The sequence below is a fragment of the Balaenoptera acutorostrata genome, chromosome 5, assembly GCF_949987535.1.
Source record: "Balaenoptera acutorostrata chromosome 5, mBalAcu1.1, whole genome shotgun sequence".
In the NCBI taxonomy this organism is placed as follows: domain Eukaryota; kingdom Metazoa; phylum Chordata; class Mammalia; order Artiodactyla; family Balaenopteridae; genus Balaenoptera; species Balaenoptera acutorostrata.
In genome coordinates this window covers 42,300,655-42,325,161 of record NC_080068.1, presented here as the reverse complement: position 1 = coordinate 42,325,161, position 24,507 = coordinate 42,300,655, and the positions used below count along the sequence as shown (strand labels likewise).

Genomic DNA, 24,507 nt, shown 5'->3' with positions numbered 1-24,507 from the left:
CACACGGAGAAGGGGAAATCCTCAGTACAAGAAGACACAATTTCTCCGGTTGAGGACGCTGCCTCAGCTCTATCGTAGGCAAAGATACCCGTGAATACAATTTTATCTATCTATCTGTAATCAACAGCTTGCCCGTTTTCAAAGGCTTTCATAATCTGTGCATGAATGAAGCTTTGGTTTGAGGTGTTTTTCTTTAAAAAATGCCCAACGTATTGCAAACACCATGGTAGGAGAGAATGCCCAAGGGCCTTTAAGTCTGCCTTACACAAGAAGAAACTTGAGGCCCTCTTTGTTGGGGGGTCTTGGTCACAGGGCTGGGGCAAGGGAGAGCTACAGCCCACTGCCTCCGTCCACCAACCCTCGCGCCACCCACGAGAGGCGAGAAACAGACACCAGACTTCAAGTTACCGGGCTTCAATCTGCTGAAATTCCGCGCTTCAGCGGGATTGGGGTGGGGGTGATTAAGGGAAGCCTGCAGGTGAGGTCTGGTCTGGCCCTCTGAATAGTTCACAAATACGAAGCCGTCTTTCTCGTCGAGGCTGAGCTGGTCGGACCAGCGCCGGGAGTCATCGGAGCCACTGTCGTTACACCAGGTGGCTGTGGCTCGGCAGGAGGCCGCCCGGGGCCTGTGGCTGGTGCTGCTGGGCTGGCTGGGAGTGTCCCTGGGGTCCTGGCTGACGCTCTGCTCCTCTGCTTCGGAGTCACTGCTGTCCTCGTCCTGGGCTTCTGGCCCTGGGTGTTGCGGTGGGAGAATCAGAGAACACACACACACATTGGAGCAAGACCCAGCTTTGTCCCGCTGGTATTTTTCCTCTACTAGTTAAGACACAAGAGACATACTATCTTAAGCGCAATATTACAGTAAGAGAAAATAAATCGCCAGAATTTCCAGCTAGGTACAGATATCAAAACGGTAGAATTTCGGTAGCGTTCACAGAATGCTCTTGGCCAAAATCCTTAGCTTGGCATTCGTTCTTTCACAACCTGGCCCAGACCTGCCTTTGTGGAGTCTCGGTACCTGCCTCAGTTCAGCTGGGTGGCACCAACTCTGCTCTCCACGGAGGCTGTCTGCTCCTCCGGAGAGCGAACTTCGCACACTCGGGTTGGCCCTACCGAGACTCACCTGCCCAATCTCTGTGTGTTCCGATGTTACCTGTCTTCCAAGGCATAGCTTAAATGCTTCTTTCTCTAAAATCTCACCTGGTTCCTGCAACAGAAAGTAACTCTCTCTCCCGGACTCCTTTAACAGCTGTACGGCTCTCACCTATTTAAAATTCTCACCCCACGCTATTACTTTCCGTCATTCTTTCTACAACACAGTGGTCAGTTGGAGAGAAGGGGTCCCAAGCACAGTGCCTTCCATATAGCAGTCAATATAAATGACAACACAGATGAACGAACTGTGGATGAAAGCTTTAATTTAGAGCTTTGTTCTTCCTCCTCTTTCCATTGTTACTGTGCATTTCTTCATCTCAACTCCCTTGCAATAAAGTCTACTGCAGGGAAAATTTATGGGAAATAAATGTATGTAACTGGAAAAAAGGAGAGCAAGAACGAGTGAGCAAGCACCAGCCCACTACAAATATGTTTTAGCAAGACAAATACTTAACTTGGCTTATGATCATGAAAGTCTTCAAACAGCAGTCTTTGAAGCAGCTTTGATTTCCAGAGAACCACTAGCTTATCTTCCCTTTCACCCAGGCCACTGCCCTCAAGTCCCACCACTGCGACACTGTCCCAAGTCAATCCTTCCTGTGGGCTGCTCTCGCCCTCTGCCGCTTCTGCCAAACTTTGTCCACAGTATGAAACATAAGGAAGACGAAGACATACAAATGTCTCTCCTCCCCAAATCCAACCCCTTCTTCTATCTCTCCTATTCATCTTTCGCTGTTATCCACTTACACGCTTTGTTAAAAGGAAGGGAAGGGACCCACTTCTCACTGGACCACACAATCCAATGTCCGACACACAATAGTTATTAACCCCCAAATACTAACTGAATTGAACTGAATTTTTAGGTCCCCAAATGCCCAGATGACTTCCTCAGTGGAGCTACATTTGACTATGGAAATTTACATGCATTAAAGTAATACAATCTTTAAAATGTTGTCCACCGGTTCTGGCAAAGAAAGTAAAGCCTACTTTCAGCTTACAAGGACAGGGGATTTGTGTCTCTCTGATAATAAGCCTTTTTCCTTAACAACTCCCTCACATCGTCAAACTCACGCTGAATTCTCAGTGTATAAAAAGTAACCATGGAGAGACGATTTAGAGGTTGAACTTAAAAAACCCTGTTCCTGGGCTTCCCTGGTGGCGCAGTGGTTGAGAATCTGCCTGCCAATGCAGGGGACGCGGGCTCGAGCCCTGGTCTGGGAAGATCCCACATGACGCGGAGCAAGTGGGCCCGTGAGCCACAACTGCTGAGCCTGCGCGTCTGGAGCCTGTGCTCCGCAACAAGAGAGGCCGCGATGGTGAGAGACCCGCGCACGGCGATGAAGAGTGGCCCCCGCTTGCCACAACTAGAGAAAGCCCTTGCACAGAAACGAAGACCCAACACAACTAAAATAAATAAATAAATAAATAATTTAAAAACAAACAAACAAACAAAAAAAACCCTGTTCCTTTCTATGAAGTGTCTTGCACCAACTGTTCTAAATTGATGAGGGGTAACTTCTCTGGAGATTCAGTAACCCAAAGCACATCTTAGCCTGATTCTCTGGCACTGTTTCCAAACATTCTGCATAAACACAATCTATCTCTATATTTCACTGGAAAATCTTAAAGTGCTTCACAAATAGCAGATAGCAGAATACAGATCACCAAGCTTCTGTTTGATGAATGTTCTTCTTGAGCAGGTCCAGGGCGTGGACCCTGGTCTGCCTCTGTGAATAGTTTACAAACACGATGCTGCCCTGTCACTCACAGGGAGCTGTTCAAGTGAAGGGTGAGACAGATGTGGGACTGAGAAGCGGCCCTCTGACCCATCCAACACTGCGCCCTCTGGATCTGCTTTGTATTTTTCAGAACCGAAAGCCCAAGCCTCTGGTATTCCAGAAAGCTTGTAACTGTTATTTATTATGGGATGTGGGAGCCGACCACAAAGACACGACCACAGGGGTGCTGCCTGGTGAACCAGACAGAACTGTGCATGCCGGCCCAGCTGCCTTACACGCTAGGCAGTGATCCTGCTTCTGACAGCAACGCCCAACGTCAGGCTCTTGCTTATCTCGGTTGATGTAAGTTTACGCATAATGACTTAAAAAAAAAAGAAACATGAAAACTATTGAAAAACTTTTTAGAAAGTATTAAATACCTATTTGTGCTTCTGGACAGTCTTCCTGCATTTCTAGGACTTCAACAGTCTCAGGAGCTGGTGTTTCAGGAACTTGCAAAAACTCCATTCTCCAAAACTGAATTTAAGTAAGTATGGAAATGAAAAACAGTTGAACTGATTACAGAAACAATTTACCAGTTACTGGATGAAGATTGGTTCGCAGGGTTAAACAGATAACTGAATTCCTATTATTGTGTATAGTTAATATCCCTGTTATCTTGAAAAATGTGGCAGGGACTGCTTACAAATAAACAGTTCTCCCCAAACCGTGTTCCATGAGATATGAGTGGGTGTTTCATGGTCGACGGAAAAGGACTGGGGTCAAAGAGATTTCAAAAACATAGTTCAACTAAGTACACGTCTTTGGTTCTTACAAACCCCCCCCCCCCCCGAGAACCCTGCATATACTAATATATACTCTAGATCTCCAAGAAGGCATACAGGAAGCAGGATTCCCAGACATATTTGGCTACGGAGCTCTTCACGATGCCCCACAGATGGGGTAACGTGGAATGCTGCTCTGCAGACAGCCGGCTTTAGGGTGTGCCTGCTGTCTGAGGTGCAGGGTGTGGCGTGGGACTGGCCGATGGCCTCATCGTTGCTCAGCATGTGACTGTGATTACGAGGGCAGCGGCCAGCTGCTCTCTGCTTTTATAGAGTGCAATTAATGAAGAAAGACACAAAGAAAAATCTCCTGAGAGAAAAACCCAAATATTAGAACAGACTACAAAGGTAAATACTCTGTGGATTTCATTTTCGGTAGAGGCCCAAGGCGTGAGAACTAAGAAAAGGATAAAGTATCTAGGATTCAGGTGAAATCATACAGGATCCTAGACAGGGAATGAATGGATGACCTGAGGCCCCTGGAAGCATTTTCTAGCTCAGTGAGTCTCTGCAGAGGAGACACAGTCCCCGTTTTCCCTAAGAAGCCGTTTGACAAGCTGAAAAGGCAATACTTATGCAACTGACATTTTTAGCAATCCCGACGTGACATGGAAATCGTGTTTAAGTGATCTGCTTGTGTCAAGCTGTCAAGTGGCTAGCAGCACTAATAGATCTACCTAATGGGAAGAAGAGAAGCCGAGTCACAGATGTTCTCCGCGTCTGATAACCCCACGGCCAAGGTTTGTTTGCATCTGAGCGAGAGCTTGCTGAACGATACGACAACCTCCAGGTGTCCCTCAACTGTGGACAGCTTCAGAAGTTTCAGGTGAACCACGGCAGCAAACACCCTAATGCGTTTCCTCACAGCCGACTTACCCGGACCACACCGTCTGAGTGTCCTGTGACTATGACATTCTGTGTGTCCCACTCGTTCATCTCCGACACGCAGCAGCAGATGATCTGCTGGCTCCTGCCTGTGAATGTGTTCACACTCACGACGGGGTTCCCATTGATGCTCCACACGTGGATGTACGTGCCAGCGCAGGACACGATGTCCCCCTGAGAAGGTGAAGGGAAACTTCACTCACTCCAGATGACGTTCTCATTTCAGAAGCAAACGGAATCCTTGGCTTCGCTCTTTGGAACCCTCTCAGTCCTCTGACTAGTGACTGGGGAATTTCCGAGGTAGCCTGGAAGCCAGTGCTTGCCGACTTAAAAAAAAATACCCCAAACAGCGGCCTCCTTAAGGATCTGGGGTCGCGTGGAGGCTGCGGCCAAGGTGGTTGCGCGTGGAGACGGGGCGGAAGCCCTTCCACGCTCCCAGCCTATGTCCCCGCGCAGTGCCGAGCCCCCTTCATTCCAAGTCAAAGCTGTCGGTAACCTGAGGGGTGACGAACTGCTCTTTTTCCTCCCGCTATTTACAAAATCTATCTGTACCTTCCACTGAGAGGTAGGAATCCACTTAGTTTTATCAAATGAGCCAAATCACCGAAACCATAGGGTAGAAGAGAAATCTGTCAGTCCATGTACAGCTGTAACTCTCTCCAATTAGTGCAAAGATGAAATCCTGGTAACATTGTTAACACCCTATTTAAAAATTTGTTATTCACAATAAGAGTGGGGGAATGAGGAAAAAAAGAAGAAAACTAGGATATAGGTCATTTCTTGGCAAACTGAATAAACCCTAAGACTCTCTGAGCTGATAACTCAGATTTTCATGAGTTCTAAAGATGGGAAAAAACTAACCTTTTCCTTCAAATTCTACCAGGTTGGGGGGAATACAACCTGGTGAGAATACAATCCACTACTGTTAAAGGAAGTAAGACACTTCCTGAAGCATCTACTCTGTGTCAGTTAGTGTGGTGGACCCTTTAGACATCCCAAAGCTTATTCACCATCTCATGCGGCCTCCCTTACCCCTGAGACAGCCTGACTGGCTTGATGCTAGGTAGTGGCTTCAGAAATGATTTGGTGAGTTTCAGTACAGGCAGTAGGCACATGAGAACCTACAGAAATTGGCAGATGGTCATCAAAAGCAGAGGGAAGGTAGAAACTGAACAGCCGTACTAACGCAAGAAAGAAGGTAAAGGGGAGGCAGGGGTGGCATGATAAGGCGGCCTGGGGCTTTTCCAAACCACTGTCTGTGCTGGTCTTGCTACTGTTTTCTCCCCCCACCCCCGGCCCCGTCCCCTTCCTCCCTCTGCTCTTAGTCTACCAAGGTGGCAAGAACCAAACCAAAACCCAAACAAAAATAATACTTAGCAAAGCACTGCTGTGTCTACCTCTGTATCAGCCCCTGAACCACCTCTGACAATGCGTGTCAGCAGCTGAGTTTTAACCAATGGCCTCAGTCTCTGCAGGAGACGGGGGAGAGCCGCTCCACGCTGCCCCACGCAAGACCTTCTGCAATTACTCCAGGGTGCCTCCATTAGAGCAAACCCTGTGGTTATGAGGGCTGAGAGTAAGAAGAAGAACCAAGGGCAGCTGCAGTGTAGCTTACGCCCAAAGTGTAGAATGAAGTAGGCTTGACAATGGCTGAAAAAACATAACAAACAGAAATCTTTTCATGAGTTATGAAGAGATTACAGAAGCATCTTAAAAGGGAAAAATCAAACACATCCGTAGTGTCCGCAGCAACTACTGCAATCCAATGGGTGTATGCTGGCTCAAATAACAACTAACTATAAATAAAATTGTCAGCATTTGAGTGAAGAACAGCCCCAAAACAGAGTGCTTGAAATAGTGCAATTAAGCACTTGACTCAGAGCAACACAGCGGGGGTCAGAGTGGCTCTGTTGCGCTGACATTTCCATAAACCTCTTAGCGTGCTTGTAGGACCAGCCCAAGGTGCTGTTCTAAAGACATTTTAAGCCTTTCAAATATACCAAAAGCAAATTTGACTCTTTTATCCCCACACGCTCCCACTCATTCCCAACTCTGATTACCCTTATTATTATGAGACATTCCAAGTGCCATTAACTAGAACTGAGTAACTTCCCTTTTCCTTTGAGTGGCTACAAGGTATCTGACTAAAAACATAGTACTGAGCACCTTCTGGCAGAAATTAAAGATGTGGCCTCCCTCAGAAGGAAAGCTGCCTGTGGGTGATGGTACGACATGGCTAGAACCACTCTGCGCCACGTAGCATGATCCCGGGCAGGGCTGAGGGGAAGAGTGGGAATGGATGTTTAGAGCTAAGAAGCGATGAGGCTGTGGGGGTGCTGGCTGATCTGCAGGACTGATCTGCCTATGGGATCATCTGTCCCTTGGACACAGAGACCTCAGTCTCTGGAAACCTACCGTTAGCGTCCCCTGTTTACCAATACGACTCGGCAATGACTATCCTCCCCTCCCTGCTCAGTCTGCACGGGGGGCTTCTACGCCGGTGTATTTATTTTCTTCTGATTCATTGTATTTTTGAGAAAAGATAATTTCTTTGATAACTTTGGAATCTGTTTAGAAAACAGTTTTACGAGAATTTTTCTCTTGTTTGGGTACCCAAATGTTACTCTTTCCACTTTATATAATAAATACTTTGAGTATATTTCATAAAACTTCAACAATTTTAACAAATCCCACAAATTCCTTGCTTTTAAAAAAAGCGTATTCTAGAATGTTTTATTTTGAACCAAATCTTGCTCTTTAAAGTATGCTGCAGTGACTGGATTTTAAGACAAAACTGCTCTCTGGGTTACAAACTTTAATGTCCATTCGCTTTTGCAAACAACATCTAAAACAAGTGGCTTTTATAAAATGCATGCCTATCAACTTAGAAAACACTTAGAGCCATTTTTTATTTATGTAGGCCAGAGCTATTTGTCTTCCTACATAGAAACCAAGTGGCCAATTTACTACTTACTGTTAATTCATTGATACAGAGAGCAGACACGGGAGCCCGATGGCCTCGGAGCTGGGTTAGGAACGACAGCTTGTTCAGATCCCAAATGATGCAGGTTCGGTCACGGGACCCGCTGACGATGATGTGATAGGCTAATGAGGCGGTGGCACAGGTGACAGTATCAGTGTGGCCAAGTAAGGCCTAAAAGGAGAACAGACAAAACCAGCTGACCACAGTGGCAGTGCTCTGCACGGGACTCCAGGAGGACCGGACGCGCTGGGAGCTGACAGGTGCACGTGCTGGGAGGGGGAACCTTGCACAGCAGTATCTGGAAGGTCTTCATTCTCTTCTTGCCACTGTCCCTGCCTCATCCCACCAGGGGGAAGATAGAAGTCTGGAGGACTCTGGAGGCTCTAATCTCCACTTTTATATTACTTCTCTCCTGGACTCGGGCCAGTACCTTAGAAGGAGAGATGGCAACTGCAACCCAGCTGGGGTTTCTTCACACCTTTTCCACGTGGAGATGCATCGATTATGGCCCCCAAATTCAGAATTTAAACTCGGAATCTATTCTTTTGTGCCATCAACTCCTCTAAGTCCATTCTAAGGAACTACAATTGGATGGGTTTTTAAAAATCCTAGTGCATGGGTGTAGTACGTGGTCCTAGAAAGATACAGGAAAATGCAGTCCTGATGCGTCTGCTGGGCATCTGTTACTGAACTGGAGACACCTGGACATCTCCTGTGCCCGAGAGGGACCCCTTCTTCAAACTAGAATAAAAACTTTTCTCTTTTGCTGGAATATGAAGAGAAACAGGATCCAGGGAAATGGCAATGTGGGAAAATAAACATTTTGAAGGAAAAGATTCAGATTACTGTTAGGAATTCCTGAGTATTTACTATTTACTTAATGAGCTGGCTTAAAATTTTGGTGATGCAGACACCCTTACTGTATACTTAGCAAACGCCAGAAGGCTGTTTTAAGTAAGAAGTACTTTCTACTGAGGGGATACAGGCACACTAGCTTCGAAGTCCATTTTCTAAACTGAAAACACTGGAAGCAGGAGCGTTTGGATCAGCAAACTGCGTGTCAGCCTTCTACCTGTTCACGTCGAGACCGTGTCTCTTACAGGCTCACCTGTAGACCCAGCAACCAGTGAAGCTTCTGGACTACAGAGACGGTCGTTGGTGTAAGTACGAGGGGCTCAGTTCTTTCCACAGATACTTAAAACATCACTGTTTGTTTGAACCTGGCTTTAAAATAGCTTTGGAGTCAGGAAGAACTGCATTTATATCCTGGCTTTACCACAAAGTGTGACGTGGACATGTGCCTTAACCTCTGTAAGCTGCGGTTTTTTCAGGTGTAAATAGGGCTAATAACGACCTTGGAGAATTTCAGGATTGGAGTTTTTACGTTTTTTAAAACCCTAGTACAGTGCCCTGAACATGGCAGGTGCTCAATGAATGGCAGATATTGTTAACACTACTTTTCAAATGTGTATCAAAAAAACACCTAGATGTAAACTCCATTAAAAAGAAAGCTTGGGGCTTCCCTGGTGGCGCAGTGGTTGGGAATCTGCCTGTCAATGCAGGGGACACGGGTTCGGGCCCTGGTCCGGGAAGATCCCACATGCCGTAGAGCAGCGAAGCCCGTGCGCCACAACTACTGAGCCTGTGCTCTAGAGCCCATGAGCCACAACTACTGAGCCCACGTGCCACAACTACTGAGATCACATGCCACAACTACTGAGCCCTCGCACCACAACTACTGAGGCCTGCGCACCTAGGGCCCGTGCTACATGACAAGAGAGGCCACTGCAGTGAAAGGCCCACGCACCGCAACAAAGAGTAGCCCCCGCTCAATGCAACTAGAGAAAGCCTGAGTGCAGTGGCAAAGACCCAACACAGCCAATCAATCAATCAATCAATCAATCAATAAATAGATAGAAACCTTTATGGTAAATTCACATATCAAATATTAAAAGATGATAGCTTGGGGCTTCCCTGGTGGCGCAGTGGTTGAGAGTCTGCCTGCCAATGCAGGGGACACGGGTTTGAGCCCTGGTCTGGGAGGATCCCACATGCCGCGGAGCAACTAGGCCCGTGGGCCACAACTACTGAGCCTGCGCTCCGCGACAAGAGAGGCCACGATAGTGAAGAGGCCCGCGCAACGCGATGAAGAGTGGCCCCCACTTGCTGCAACTGGAGGAAGCCCTCGCACAGAAACGAAGACCCAACACAGCCATAAAAAAAAAAAAAAAAAAAAAGATGATAACTTAATTATAAAAGGATTCTTGCTTTGATTAAAAATTTATAATAGTCACTACACGTGACCAAAAATACATGTTAATAATATCATCAGTGTTTCTTCTGAATACATTCATGAGTTTGTCATGTTCTTAAGCATTATGATTAATGAAGAAACAGAAAAACAAAAGAATCAAAGATTTAATGGTCTAGATGAATGAAAATCATCCAGAAAAGAAGTTATTATGAATCAGTAGCAAATATAACTTGGTTTGCAAAAATTTAACCTACATATAACTTCTGAGAAACATTTATATTACTTAAATATATTAAAATAAAAATTACCTAAAGACAACTTACTTCAGATTTTAAAAAAGGACAGCTTGGATCATTTTCAGAAAAAGTTATCTTCTGATTTCATTTCCTTTTTTTAAGACCCATTTCTAGCAAAAGAACATACATTGTTTGGTTTTGTCCATTTATGTCTACATCACCTTGGAATTAAGGACACTTTCTAGTTTCTCTAGAGTGTGGGCACCTGGGATGGACTACGTCCATCTCCTACACATCCTGTTACCTGTTTGAGAGTGAGGGTCTTAGCCTTTTCTTTCGAGGCACCCATCTCCCACACACACACGACCGTGCTTGTTCCACCTGTGATGACCAGCTTGGGGTTGGGGCAGATTGCACAGAGAATCTGGGCCCACTCTGACAAACATTCATAAACTGTCACTACCTGTAAAATAGAACAGATGTGAGACACGCATGCCATCAAGCACGACAAACTCCTGGGACACAACGGACATACCGAGCGAAGGAGAACCTCTATATAGGTCTCCCCCAGGCAAATAGCTGCGCATGTGCTGGACTGGCTTCAGTTTAGCAACACTTTACTGAAACTCTACTCTGAACTCCTCCCTACAGCCTCCTAACTATAGTTGCTGTTAAAAACCATAATAAGAACTTTGCTCAGAATGGGGGTCTCCAGTTTCTCCAGTCTGGGAAACTGACGTTCAGGTTGTATGATGCTCTGTGAGATGCAGGGGGTGATCTGGTGAAAGCATGCGTCTGCTGGAGCCAGGTAGAATGCAAAAGGAAAGCATGAGTGCTGCTGTTCATGAGAGCATGGCTAAATACAACTGTTACTGACTTGCACAGACTATGCCCCTCGTGCGTTCAGGAGAGGACTGTCAAGGGCAAACAGAGGACACCAAAGGGTCACTACATGCTGCCTCTCCAAGAGATGCTTATGGGACTCAAAACAGTAGCTGCTGCTTCTTGGGGGAAGGGGGGCAGGTATTCTGCCAGCCATTTAAGAGTAGTGAAATGATTAGTGGGCCGGATGGTGACTCAAAAGGAAGCTCTTCTGGTTGGCAGAAATATTAAATACCTGGTTGGCTAGGACCTCCTGGAGGAATTCTTTGAGTTGGGGGAAACTGCTAGCCCCTAGTACACAACCTTCCAAGAGAGGCTTTTCTGCAGGAAACATGACTTGGCCACTAGCTCCTTTATCCTGACCTGATGCAGTGAAGCGCTCCTTTCCTCTGGGCTGTGGAGGAACAGCTGAGAAGCCCTTGGCCTGGGCTCTCCCCATCCCCATTAAGCAGGATATCCAGACCACGGAAGAGCAAGATTAAATGAGCGAGCCAATAAACAATGCAAACCTTGTCTGACTCATAGGTTCCCAGCCTGCAGCTGAGGTCTGCGTAGCCCCATGCAAAAGTTTTGTTCCAGGTTGGTGGGATGAGAACCTTATTCTGTTCTACTGCAAGAATGCCTTTGTCTGTACAGACGATTTGTCCCACAGGCTCTTTGAGTTCTATAAAAAACAATCAACACATTAGAACAAGGACAGGGAAAACTAACTTCATTATCCCATAGGGGATGGTAAAGGGATCTCAAATATTCATACAAATTAAGCATCTTGACACCTACATTAAGAAAAAATGACCTTAGAAGTAAGTAGGGCTTGGCTTTTGAGTCTTCCGCAGACCTGCTGGGCGGACATCGACCCTGACTGGTGTCTCCAGCCTGCCTGTTTCTGGACACTTGCTTGGGTTTGGTTCCCAGCCATCAGGCCCGCCTTCTTGATCTCCAGGACTGCCAGAGTGATGTGGGGTGCTCCCCAGAGTGCTGTACAGACCGTCAACCAAGCTAGGCCTTCAGGACCTCTCAGCCTGAGGCTTCTTGAAGGAAGGCCGTGACGTTCCCCGAGAAGCCCGGCTCTGCCCGAGGACTCTGCCGACCGACCACACCAGTGCTCCACAACCATCTCTGGGCAGTGGCTGGAGCTGGCACGGGGCAGAGTCTGTGGAATGAGACAAATGGCAGAGAGCTGGTAGCCAATCCAATTAACCAGACTTTGATGCTCCAAGTTTTGGAGTTAAGTGACAACTTCAAGACTCTGTAAACCAGTTTTTCATTCTAAGCGAAATGGAGCAGCGCCCTGTGGTCCTTCCCCCTCACCCCCATGTCCTCCGCCTGCCTCTGTCTGTGGAAAAACTTTAGCCAAAGGATAAGTTTAATTAGAGAAGTGAGAAAATGCAGAAACAAAGGAAAACAGTCAAAGGAAACCAAATATTAATAGTCTAGCCATTAAGCATAGTCAAGGACCTTTAGTTCCTCCTCAAGGGCTCTAGATAATGGTCTGAGCCGTGTCCTGTGAGCTGTCTTGTAGATACTGAAACCCACACCAGGTGGAAGAAGTTAACTACACGATGACCAGACTGTAGCCATGACATAAGCTGCCAAAATTCTGAGAACTGGCCCCAAGGAAACGGGAACAAACCAACCCTGGAACTGAACTGATTAACTGTACTTAAAACAATCTAGATGATGCTGGTCAGGCCACTGCACGAGCAATTTCAAGATGACTGTCAGAGCCGACTGTGCTGTTTCTGCACGCAGCCCCCTCCCTCCGTCTACAAAAGCTCTTGCCCACTGGTTGTCAGTGCCGGGGTTGGGGGGTTGCCTTTGGACAGGAGTCCCCCCCACCCCGGTCCCCACAGTTGCTGGCATCCAAAATAAAGCAAACTTCCCTTTCCACCAACCTTGCCTCTTTATTGGCTTTTGAGAGGCGAGCAGCTGGACCCCACTTTCGATAACACAAGGGAAAAAAAATCTACTTGGAAAAGTAATTTAAGATAACTTAAGATAACATTAGATAAAAGATAGAGGCTTTTAGTTGGCATATTAAAAACACAGTTTTCTTACTGATCTAAATTGGTGGAACATGTGTAAATGAAGATGACAGAAGTTTTTCTACATGTAGAATATAAAGTTGAACTATAAGGTTTGGTATATTAGAGTTTTCACTATCCTAGCAGAGAGGAGAAACTTGTTGGGTTCTTTTTGATGCAAAATCCAATAGGCCAAAAGAAGAAACGGAAAAGGAAAATCTAACAAGTATTTGGTGATTTAGCACTTATTACAAATTATGCTATTGTTGAGAAGCAAATTTATTATTGTTAAACTAGGATTATTAAATAATCCCACAGAATCATGAATCAAAAGCTTATTTCCTGTCATTTTACCTTTTACAGGTGTTAGAGAAGGCCTCAAGTTGTCTAGATGATGAAAAAAGATCTTGTCACTGGTAGATCCTGGTGGGACCAAGATCCCTGCATTGTCTCCGTTGAGTCGACTCCTGACTCGCTTCGGTGGATGAGGCTTTTTAAATAACTGGTATGAGAGAAGATGACACATTTTATACCGAAGCTAACATTTATTAAGCCCTTTTCTATGCCAGGTATTTTGCTGTTATTTCACTGAAGCTTCACAACAACCATTAGGTATCACATTATCACATTTGACACTTGAGGAAAGAAATTTAAAAAGGCTCAGAAGGTTGCCAGAGACCTCATGCCGCAGTCAGTGGGGACAGGACTCCTACACAAAAGCTTGGGTTACCAGCATGCTCTGTGCTACACTGAGCTCAGGAGAATTTTTCAAAAGGAAATTAATCTCCTCAAATGACAGTAGGTTGACAACTATTTTCCAGCGATGTTTAAAAATTAACCAGTTTCTTAGAGCACGATACCATTCTGTGCCACTGAGGGCAGGCAGCCATTCTCTCTAACTGGGTTACTTCTGGCTCCAACATGGGCTTTCTGCATGTGACATCATTTCTGTATCGTCTAGGTGCTACTAATTTGCTGACAGTGTGAGCATGGTTGTCTTCTTTTTACTTTGCAATGTTGTAAAGGAAAAAAAGAAAAGAAGATCTTTGGCATTTCTGTTCAGTATTTCTAAAAGAATTGAAAAGTCTTAATATACATTTAAGATGACTGTTCTTAAAATACCATAGATCATCAAAATAGGCAGACTCGTTTTTGATGGACAACTGATATTTGAAGAAGATACCTGGAAAACCTTAGATGAAATGAGATTTAAGATGACTACAACACCATCACACTCTGTGAATTTGACATTCTGGATTTCCCGGAGAAAAAAATAGAAAAAATGCTTTGTATAGAGAAAGATATACATTTTAGGCTCCCAAAACTTTAAACATATAATTCCCACTTTATCTACATACAGGGCTTAGGATCAGGGTTCTGTTATTTCTCATAAATGTTAATAATGAGATAAGACTCTGAAGTTCTATAAAAAGACCCACATACTTTAAAGCATGTTCATGAATGAACATTTACTGAAGAACTTTACAAGGACCTGAGGACAGAGCAGGCCAGGCTAGAGTATATAAGGATATATCAATATGGTGATCACAAAGCTTAGCTGTTTCTAGGATCGTTACACTTGGAAGTACTCTCTATTAGTTCCTGGAATGTCCTAGAAATATGTTAGTATCCAAACTCTATCTCCCAGACTATTTGCCTCTTAAACTCAAAAGTGGAACAAAAATACTGCAACAGTGCATGTGTCTAGATTTTTTTGTTCAGAGTATTTGTTTCCCAAAAGGTATGAAACACGGTTCCCGCACTTGTAACCCTCAAAAAATGGCTAAGGTTCTTCTGCTATGATTAGAGTTTATCAACAAGCATTTCACTTTAAAAGTAAACATGGTTCCTGCATTGGGGAATCAGATTACACTGTGAGTGGTGCAGTTACAGGGTGTCCCGCTGTCTATCACGGCTTTTCCACGAACAAAGACTTGCCATTGTTCTGTGTTCCCAACTGTCAACCCCGGAAACCTCAAAGTTGGTTAACCTAAAAAAAAGGGATTCCAGGAGAGATATCTGAAGCAGGAACAAAGAAGGATAGCCAGGGCCAAAATGCAGAGGCCAGGGCACTAGGGAAAAGGTGGTGGTGTGAAGGGGCGGCAAAGCCAGCCTTCTCCACTGTGCTGCAGTCTCTTCTGGTGCACTCTGCCCTCCTGGTGTGCCTGAGACAATGAGGATGAAGGAAGGGACGAACTCCCTTAACAGAGGTTCGCTCATTGCCGAAGGTGAGAGATCTACAGCGTCTGGGTGCTGAGAGGGTCTGGGTCTTCCTCGCCAGGTTCCAGATAGTGGTTGGAGCAGCTGGTGCAGGGCCGGGCCTAGGTGTAATCATGGTGTGCACTCTCACACCCCAGCGCTTGTCAGACCCACAGCGATCATCAAATCCAAACCACCGCTACCTGTCTCTTCCCTGAACCACTATGAGAGCTTCCTGCTCTTCATCTGGCTCCCCTACAGTATGTGCATGTGTAAGATTGTGACCAGAGGGATCTTTAAAGTCTAACTACGACCTTATATGACAATGCTTAAAGTCAGCATTGGTTTTTTTACTGGCCGTGGGATGAAACCCCATCTCTGTGTATCCCGCGGCCTCCAAGGCCACATCTGCTTCCCTGGCCATGCTCTTCCCGTCTTCCTGCCAGGAACTGTGTGGGTACAGGAAAGCACTAGCCTGCGAGGAAAAATGCTCTTTGACCAGCAAAATTTCCGTTTATCTGGACTGTAAAAGGGAGGAGAAAGTAATCATCTAGGGACCTACTGAAACTATTGGGTGGTATTTATGGTTCTTAATTAAAAACTCAGTCTAAACTTAATTATTATATGGTCATCTACCATCTATAGAAATATTACAGAGCTTAAAAAAATGTAACAGAAAACATCAATGATAAGGAAAAAACATCCATACCTGTTTAGGGATCTGACCAAAGTTATTAATGAACCCTATGGTGGCTGTCTCCTTTAGTGGGTCATTTATGTTGTAGATATCCACTTGACCCTCGTAAAAAAGATGGTGGAAGACATTTACAGCTTCTACTGCAGCAGGACCTTGCTGTTTATAGCCGAAGATCAAGTCAATCCACTCATGCAGATGGGCACTCACATAGTCACATTCCAAAGCCTGTAATTTCAAAACACAGGTTCAGTCACTGGCGGGCTTTTATTACTTCCTTAGAAAGTAAAAGAATTCGCCAGTGGTCTATAGGAACCAGAATAACTAAAATTCATACGAACGACATTAGTGACTTAAACACACGGGGGATACATTGCTCAAGGTCCTCTCTTTGTACTGTGCTCAGTGACCCAGTGAGATCTCAGTTCAACTGCAGAGCGCGCTGCCATTACCTCACGGTGCACTCGGATGAATTCTCGTGGGTCCCCTTTTGCCCAGGGTGGGAGGATAACATCTCCAAGCTTGGTGCCATTTTGTTTACAACCTGTGCAATTGGATACATTAAAGAGAAAATAAAAGAATGAGAAAAATAGTAAAGCAACAGAGAAATAGTGGGTTAGTTTCATTACCAGGACTATAAAACTTTACCACAGAAAGGACCCTCAGAGATATCCACTCTGGTATTTCCCCAAGAGGACTCCTCAGGGCACTCCCTCGGAGAAATGTACTGAGTGTTCGCAAAACTGAGGGGCTCCCCGCTGTCAAATGACTTCAGGAAAGGCTGAGTTACGCAAGCCCAAACATGTTTCTTTCCTGCAAGACTCCTTGGACGCACTGCTCTTCTCTAGGAAGGATATTAGATACAACATTTCTGAAACTTAATTGACGACAGGAATGAAACATTTTATGGGTCTCCTGTTTTGAGTTTGGAAAAACTGCTCAAATCAATGCTTAAGCCCCTTAAAACCACTCATTTGTAAGACCCTTAGCAATTTCTCAAAAACTGTTCATTTAGGCTTTTCCAGAATGCTTTAAGCTTGGTGAGTCAATAGCAGTTACCTAGTACTGAATTTCTTGTCTGGTCTGCCATTCACATGGAAGAGGTTATTGAAAGGATATCTAACTCCTCGGCCATTTTCAGTCTGAATGCTCTCTTGGCTTAAGAGAGAATAAAAGTACCACAGTCTCCTAGAAATATTTGCAATACATGTGTTCGCTCGTATTTCTGATTCTTAAATTCTTGAGAGAGCTCTGTAGAACCCACATGTATTTTGCTGTAAGGATTCTCATTAAAAAGATAAAATAAAATCTGAAACAATATAACTTTTGGCTGTTATATCATTTAACAGAAAAAAAAAATTTTGGAAAGACTATGTGGCTACCTGGCAGAAAAAAAAAACAAGTTCTAATAATTCATAACAAAGTAATATTTATTCCACGTAAACTGTTATTTTAAGTCACAGCCAGATAATCTCTAAAATATTAAAGAAACCGTTTGCTATGAAATCTATTGACAACAAAACACATTAAATGGGACTGGCATCTGAGGAAATAGGTTTTTTTCCTCTTTTCGAAATAACATCAAAAAGTTAACTTTAGCTTACAGAGTTTTCCTAGGCACAAATCAGACGGTCACTGAAAAAATGACTCTATAAATAACTTTGACTCATTAGCTTAATGGCAGTTGCTTAGATAAAAAGCTGAATTATAAATTTTCATAGGGAAGTATAATTGTTCACATTTTAGAACACAAAAGGCAGTCTCCAAGTAAGGGCCAGTAAAAATATTTCCTTTAGAAATAATCTTGTTTTCATCACTGCAATTTCACGGCTTCTGTACAATGTGATATAAAACTGTGAGAGATACAAAAATCAGTTTATTGTTTAAAGGAATGTCTTGACTTAGTTGGAAAAATTACCATATAACTTAAGAAAAAAATAAAACAATCAATTATTACAGCCCCTCCCCCCTCTCTCAGGCCCTTACCCCACCTTCCTTGAAATGCCCTCTAGGCCTAATAAGAATAAGAAGCAAGTAATAATTTTTTTGATAAGAAGAAGCAAATAATAATCCCCAGGCTACTTGAGATATAATCTACTTTTCTAAATTTTGCTCATAATCCCTAAATACTGTGTGATATAATTTTATTTTATCAGCACTATCTATAATTTTAAAATGCCATTTAAAGGGAACGGTCTGTAGAAATGTCTTGGTCTGATTCTGATACTCTGCAGTTCCCCTCCATGTATATCCAAGGGTACAAAGATAAGACCAGACAAAAAAACCTAATTGCTCCAGAGCCAGGGAAAAAAACCTAACTGCTCTTTCTTTTATATCATTTACCATCTTTTCTGGGTGGAGAGACCAACAGTGTTTTGTCTGATTTTCTTTATATTGAGGTAAAATTCACATAACATAAAATCAACCATTTTAAAGTGAACAATCCAGTGGCATTTCGTACGTTCACAATATTGTGCAACCACCACTTCTGTCTAGTCCTAAAACATTTTCATCATCTCAGAAAGAAATCTTAAACGAATCAAACAGTTGTTCCCCATTCCTCCCCACCCCTACTCCCATCCCCTGGTAACCACCAATCTGTGTTCTGTCTCTCTAGATTTACCTATTCTGGACATTCCATGTAAGTAGAAATCATACATTATGTGACCTTTTGTGTCTGGCTTCTTTTACTTGGTGCAATGTTTTTGAGGTTCATCCACGTTGTAGCATTTATCATTATTTCATACCATTTTATGGCTGAATAATATTCCATTATATGTATATTCCACAATTTGTTTATCCATTGATAGGTATGTGGGCTGTTTCTACCATCTGGCTATTGTGAATAATGCTGCAATGAATGTGCATGTACAGGTCTTTAAGTCCCTGTTTTCAGTTCTTTTGGACAGTTCTTGGAGTGGAATTGCTTGGTCATATGGCAATTCAACATTTCCTACCAAACTGCTTCCCACAGTGCAGAACCATTTTACATTCTGACCAGAAACATACAAAGGTTCTACTTTCTCCATATCCTCACTAGCCCTTGTCATCTTCTGTTTGTGTGCTTTTTTTTTTTTTCATCACAGCCACCCTAGCGAATGTGAAGTGGTACCTCACTGTGGTTTTGACTTGCATTTCCTTAATGACTAATGATCTTTTTGTATGCTTATTGGCCATTTGTATAACTTCTTGGGAGAAATGTCTATTCAGGTCTTTTGCCCCTTTAAACCGGGTTGCTTATCCTATTGCTGTTAAGTTGTAAGAGTTCTTTATATTCTGAATACTAGACCCTCATAAGATACATCATTTGCAAATATTTTCTCGCATTCTGTAGGTTTTCTTCATAATGCCCTTGGATGCAGAAGCTTTAAATTCTGATAAAGTCCAATATATCTTTTTTTGTTGCTTTTGCTTATGCTGTTGATCCAAATCCAAGATCATGAAGATTTACCCCTATGTTTTCTTTTAAGAGTTTTATAGCTTTAGCTCTTACATGCAAATAGTGTTTTTTAAAGTGTGTGATTTCAAGGAGGGATGATTTGCTATGAAGGTGAGCATGACAAACATACATGACCTTTCTTTTATTTACTTATTTAAAAATAGATGATTTGGTTGGGTTTGTAAGTAGTCTGGCTAGAACATTTCTGTGACATAGATTATTATAACGGACTGAGTGTTTCTGGAATATTGGGGGTATCTCTTTCTGCACCTCTCTGTATCTGTCTCTTTGAAAGTGGTGTCCCTAGGGAAGAGAGTAGCATTCTCTAAAGGTGAATTATAAGTGAACATAATAAAACACTAACGTGCATTCATATTCAAATGCTGTGCACACATTTGTTGTTTTTCCCTGTTCACCATCTACTCTATTTCTTGAGGAACTGCCACTCCCTCCGACTCTAAGTGCTAGAACTTGATCTCTTTAGCTGCTCAAGGGTGAGCTCCAGGCCCAATCAGAGGTAATGAGACTCAATTTCACGCCTTTTGCTGGGGCTATTGAGAGTCTTACTGCCTTTCCTATTGCACCTAGAGCTACAATTTCACAAGGTTCAAGCTGCTGATGAACAATTAATAAAAATTATATTACAAAGAAAAAACACTCAAATATATTGGATATGAATATTCCCTGAATTTTCCATTAATGAATTTTATGAGGTAGTATAGTAATGGTTTATATGTTGAACTCTTAAATACAGTATGATACAGGGCATGAAAAAAGTATGAAAACAGAACAATATCTGGTACTAATATTCTAAAGTGAAACAATGGAATTTTGATATGTCGTAAAAATAAATATTCAGAAACATAGATCAGCAAACTGTGTTCCAAGAAACTGTAGCCAAAGTCAAATCTACTTCCTGAAACTGCTGGACAATATAAAGAGAGCAGAGTACCAAGGAAATTTCTCTCCATTTTATAAGTGTTGATTTGGTTCTGTTTTTCTAGAAAATAGTGCCCTAACAGGAAGAAGAAAGGGATTTACCTAAAGTTATTCTGAAATTCTAACTTTAAATTTTATTAGCATGTAAGCTGAGAATGCCTCAGGCAATACAAAAGATTTAAACAATACATGAAAAATTTGGATATGCCACTCTTGGCTGTGAGTTTCAATCATATTAATTTTCAAACAAAATTTCACCTCACCTTTGTTTTCACTGAAATAAATGATGATATTCTGACCATTAGATGTAATCTGTTAATTCTTAAATTTTCCCAAAACTATAGGTTTGAAACAGCTTATTTGGGGGCATAAATCTATTTTCCTTTGTTATATTTACTCTCATACACCCAGTTGTAATTAGCAGCAGCTAAACTCACAAGGAAATAGAAACCAAGCAGGAATCTGCAAGGCCTTCCCAAGAACAATACCCCCCTGACCCCCAACATGTCCCCTGCCTCTTGTTTGCAGAAAAGCTTTAGCCTCCTAGGCCTACCCCAAGTTCCAAAGCATAAATTTAATCAGAGAAGTAAGAAAATGCAGAAACAAAGGAAAACACTCAAGCAAGACAAAATAATATCAGTTTAGCCATAAAGCAAAGTCAAGGACCTTTAGTTCCTCCTCAAGGGCTATAGACAATATCCTGAGCCATGTCCTTGAGCTGTTTTGCAGATACTAAAACCCCCACCAGGTGGACGAAGTTAACTACATGCTGACCACCAGCACACAGGCCCCAGAGCAGTTGGAACCAGAAGGTTGATGACTGATATTCCCGAAACATCACCCTGTTACCCTCACCGTCAACCAATCGTAGACTTGTGCACAAGCTGAATGCATATCGTGTGACCCTCTCCCTCACACTCTTTAAAAACCTTCCTCTGAAAGCCATCACTGGGGAGTTCAGGCCTTTTCAGCATGAGCTGCCCATTCTCCTTGCTTGGCCCTGCAATAAGTGCTGTGCTTTCCCTTCACCATGACCGACCCAGTGTCAGTAGATTGGCTTTGCTGCATGTTGGGTGAGTGGATCCAAGTTTGGTCTGGAAACAAAATCTTTTCTTGTCAGTGTGTACTACAGACAATTGGCAGAAAACTGACTTATTTCTGTTGGTCTGGCTAACGATCCTAAGATAGTGCCATCGTGCTACATACCCAGATCAAAGTTGTTGGAATTGAACAGGAATTCTGGTAAGTAAAAAAATTCTGGGATAAGTTCCTTTACATCTGCCATGTTGTGCTTTGATGCTGAATACCAGGCCTCACGTACACTGTGAAACATCCGGTCAGCCAGGTCAAAGTGGCCTCCCTGTGGGCAGAACGAGAAGGCACCTTTCTGTTAGAGAACCACTCCCACCTCACAGCTTCCAAGCTCAAGGGCTTGAAACCCAAGTAAATATGTTTGGTGACAATTCAATTTCCCATCATCCTACGTTAAATACACAAAATTTTAAATAATCACAGAAAGAAAATTAATCTAATTCTTTTCGGGGTACTCCTTACCAAGGGTGCTCTTGCTTTGTATCAAAGTGAAATCCAAGTACAAAGACTTTAAAAAGTCATTTAAAAAAAAGATCAGTTTTTAGAGAGGGCAAGACTATAAGGAAATAGAGGAGTTCCTCCATTGTTTGATAATGCTCTCCTAAAAAAAAAGATTCTAATGTAGCCATCTATAGTTGGAAATATTCAGTTTATATATGTAGTTGACTAATTTTATAAATTAACATGACATTCAGGTTCTCACACCAATGAGAATTAAGTGGAGAACTCGGAAGGTGATCAAAAAGTTATAGATTGATAAAACAAATTTAAATAGAAAAGGGATTTCTTTTGCTTACACAGCCTCACAGGTAACACCACTCCCTTCCTCAATCAAACTCCCTATGCTGTGTTTGAGTGTGTTTTTCTTTACAATGAAGTTCACTGTGTGAAAATGCTGAAGTCCATACAATGGCCACCAAGGCCTACCACCATCTGGCCCCTGCTATCTCTCTGACCTCATCCCCTATTACTTTCCCCTGCAGTCACTCTGCTCCAGACATACTGACTTCCTTGCTGTTCCTCAAGCATCTCAGGGATATGCCTGACTCAGGGACCCTCACAGGCCGTTCTCTCTGCCTGGAACATACTTTCTCCAGATATCTGCACCAGTAACTCCCTCACCTCCTTCAAGTTTCTGTTCAGATATCACCTTTTCAAGGAGACCTACTCTGACCATCATGTCCTCCTCCACCTCCCATTCCCGTACTTCCCATTCCGTTTCCCTGATCTACATTTTTCTGATAGCACTTATCACATTCTAAAACATTTTACAATATACTTATTGATGTTTGTCTGTCTCCCTCAACTAAAATATATAAATTCCATAAGGCAGGACTTTTGTCTTTATTCAATGATATCTCTAATCTCCTACACCAATACCTGGAATACAGTAAGTATTCAATAAATATTTGCTGAATAAATGAAAGAGAATGTGGAGAAAGGCAATTATAATACGGAAGACAGCAAATGAGCTAGACAGTATTACTCTTTTTTAAATGTTTGCTGAATGCAACCAGTTAAGGCTGAATTCCATACGCCTGGCTGGAAAGCATATGCTACTTGCTTATTTGACTAAAGGACCCTGGCACTTGTTTAGTGTAAACAAATTCTAGTTTATTCATCAATTTTGGTCCAGTGAAATTCCACTTTCACTATGTTTTGATTACTTTTGGGACTAAAAACTTCACAGGGCTTCTTGTCAGGCAAGATAACAACATTAAAGAAAAAAGCAACAATCTTAAATAAAAGGTTTGAATAAAATGCAAAAATTCTAAACTTAAGCGTTTTACCTGTAGCCTTAGGAATATCTGTGTGAAGGGCTCCATCCTTACTAGGTACGAAGCCACGATCATTGCAGATGAATAGTGGGTCCCATAGTGGTAGGCTGGAGTTTCTCCTTGACAAGAAAATTAAAGCATAATTGAAAATGAAAGAGTAATATGAAAAATAAAATTGGCATTCATCAATAGACTTGAAAATGCTAACGTATGTGATAACTGTGACACTAAGTGCAATTAGCACTGGCATTTGCAGCATGAAAACTTTATGATGACACTGCAACCTCTCACTTATATATTTGGCAGTTATCCAGTTTAGTATAATTCTGTGCCTTTCCTCCAAACTGAGCACATCTAGCAATTCATGTTTTGAGGCTAACTGTAACAGGTAATCCTTAACAGCAAACCATCTTTCACTAAAGCAAGATATTGACATACAGCAACTTTTTATTAGGTTCTGGCTTTGCAACAGTATAAATTTCTCTAAATTGTTGTCTTCGAATATTACGCAATTGTTATTACATATTCTCCTTGCAGGAAAAAGAAAGGATTCCACACAGGGAATATAGTTAGGCTTAGTTTTTTTCTCTTTTGTTTGTTTTGCCTGTTTGAAGGGGATACATGATAAACATTAAACATAAAAAAACATAAGTAGGTAAACTGTAGTATTTTAGAAGGTAGTCAACTATAATTTTTTAATGCAAAAGGGTTCTAAAAAGTGCCTCAATAAAATTAAAAGAACCTATAATGGAAAACAATCTGAAAAAACTGAATGACTGAATCACTTTGCTGTACACCTGAAAAACTGTACATCAACTATACTTCAATAAAAAAAATTAAAAGAGTCAACAAAGGAAAGTTTAGTTTCTGGCCTAAACACGATTAGAGATAATGGCATATTATGATGGGAAATTTCTACCCTAGACAAAGCAGACATACTTTGCTTTCTGCCAGCACCTGACAAGCTACCTAAAAAATGCCTTCTAAGCATGGCCATCAGTTGGTATGCAAAACCTCATTCTTCTACTGTGATAGTTGTGTATAAGTGTGCATATGCAACATATATAGATATAAAGATATATAAGCAATCTGGGGAAAGTTGGAAGGGCGTCAGACCACTAAATAATGGCTTACTTTTGAAACTTGGGTACAAAGTCCCATGACAAGAAAAGTTACTTACCATTAGGATCTTCCCAGTCTTTATATCGCTTCTTATACTGAGCTAATCGTTCATCTGTCTGTGCTCCCATTGGCTTAGCCAGGTTTCTAAATGTCTTGGGATTAGTAAGATCTACCTCCTAAAATGCAAAACGAAACCCAATTCCAAATTACTATACATCTTCTATTCTCACCAGTGTAGACACAATGGCTATAGCAATGATGA

General features: G+C 42.6%; 1 protein-coding gene across 8 annotated transcripts in view; it reads right to left on the bottom strand.

Moving 5' to 3' along the window:
* WDFY3 (WD repeat and FYVE domain containing 3) overlaps positions 1–24,507 on the bottom strand; it is a 285,270-nt gene that overhangs the window by 8,384 nt on the left and 252,379 nt on the right. For all 8 annotated transcript variants that reach the window (XM_057547043.1, XM_057547039.1, XM_057547040.1 and 5 more), the window contains 12 exons: positions 24,304–24,421; positions 23,136–23,242; positions 21,460–21,613; positions 16,328–16,419; positions 15,891–16,103; positions 13,337–13,484; positions 11,468–11,622; positions 10,381–10,539; positions 7,578–7,757; positions 4,595–4,777; positions 3,314–3,410; positions 409–732 (listed from right to left, as the gene is read on the bottom strand). In XM_057547043.1, coding sequence (XP_057403026.1) covers positions 409–732; positions 3,314–3,410; positions 4,595–4,777; positions 7,578–7,757; positions 10,381–10,539; positions 11,468–11,622; positions 13,337–13,484; positions 15,891–16,103; positions 16,328–16,419; positions 21,460–21,613; positions 23,136–23,242; positions 24,304–24,421 — 1,930 coding nt within the window. The remainder of the gene's footprint in view (positions 1–408; positions 733–3,313; positions 3,411–4,594; positions 4,778–7,577; positions 7,758–10,380; positions 10,540–11,467; positions 11,623–13,336; positions 13,485–15,890; positions 16,104–16,327; positions 16,420–21,459; positions 21,614–23,135; positions 23,243–24,303; positions 24,422–24,507) is intronic.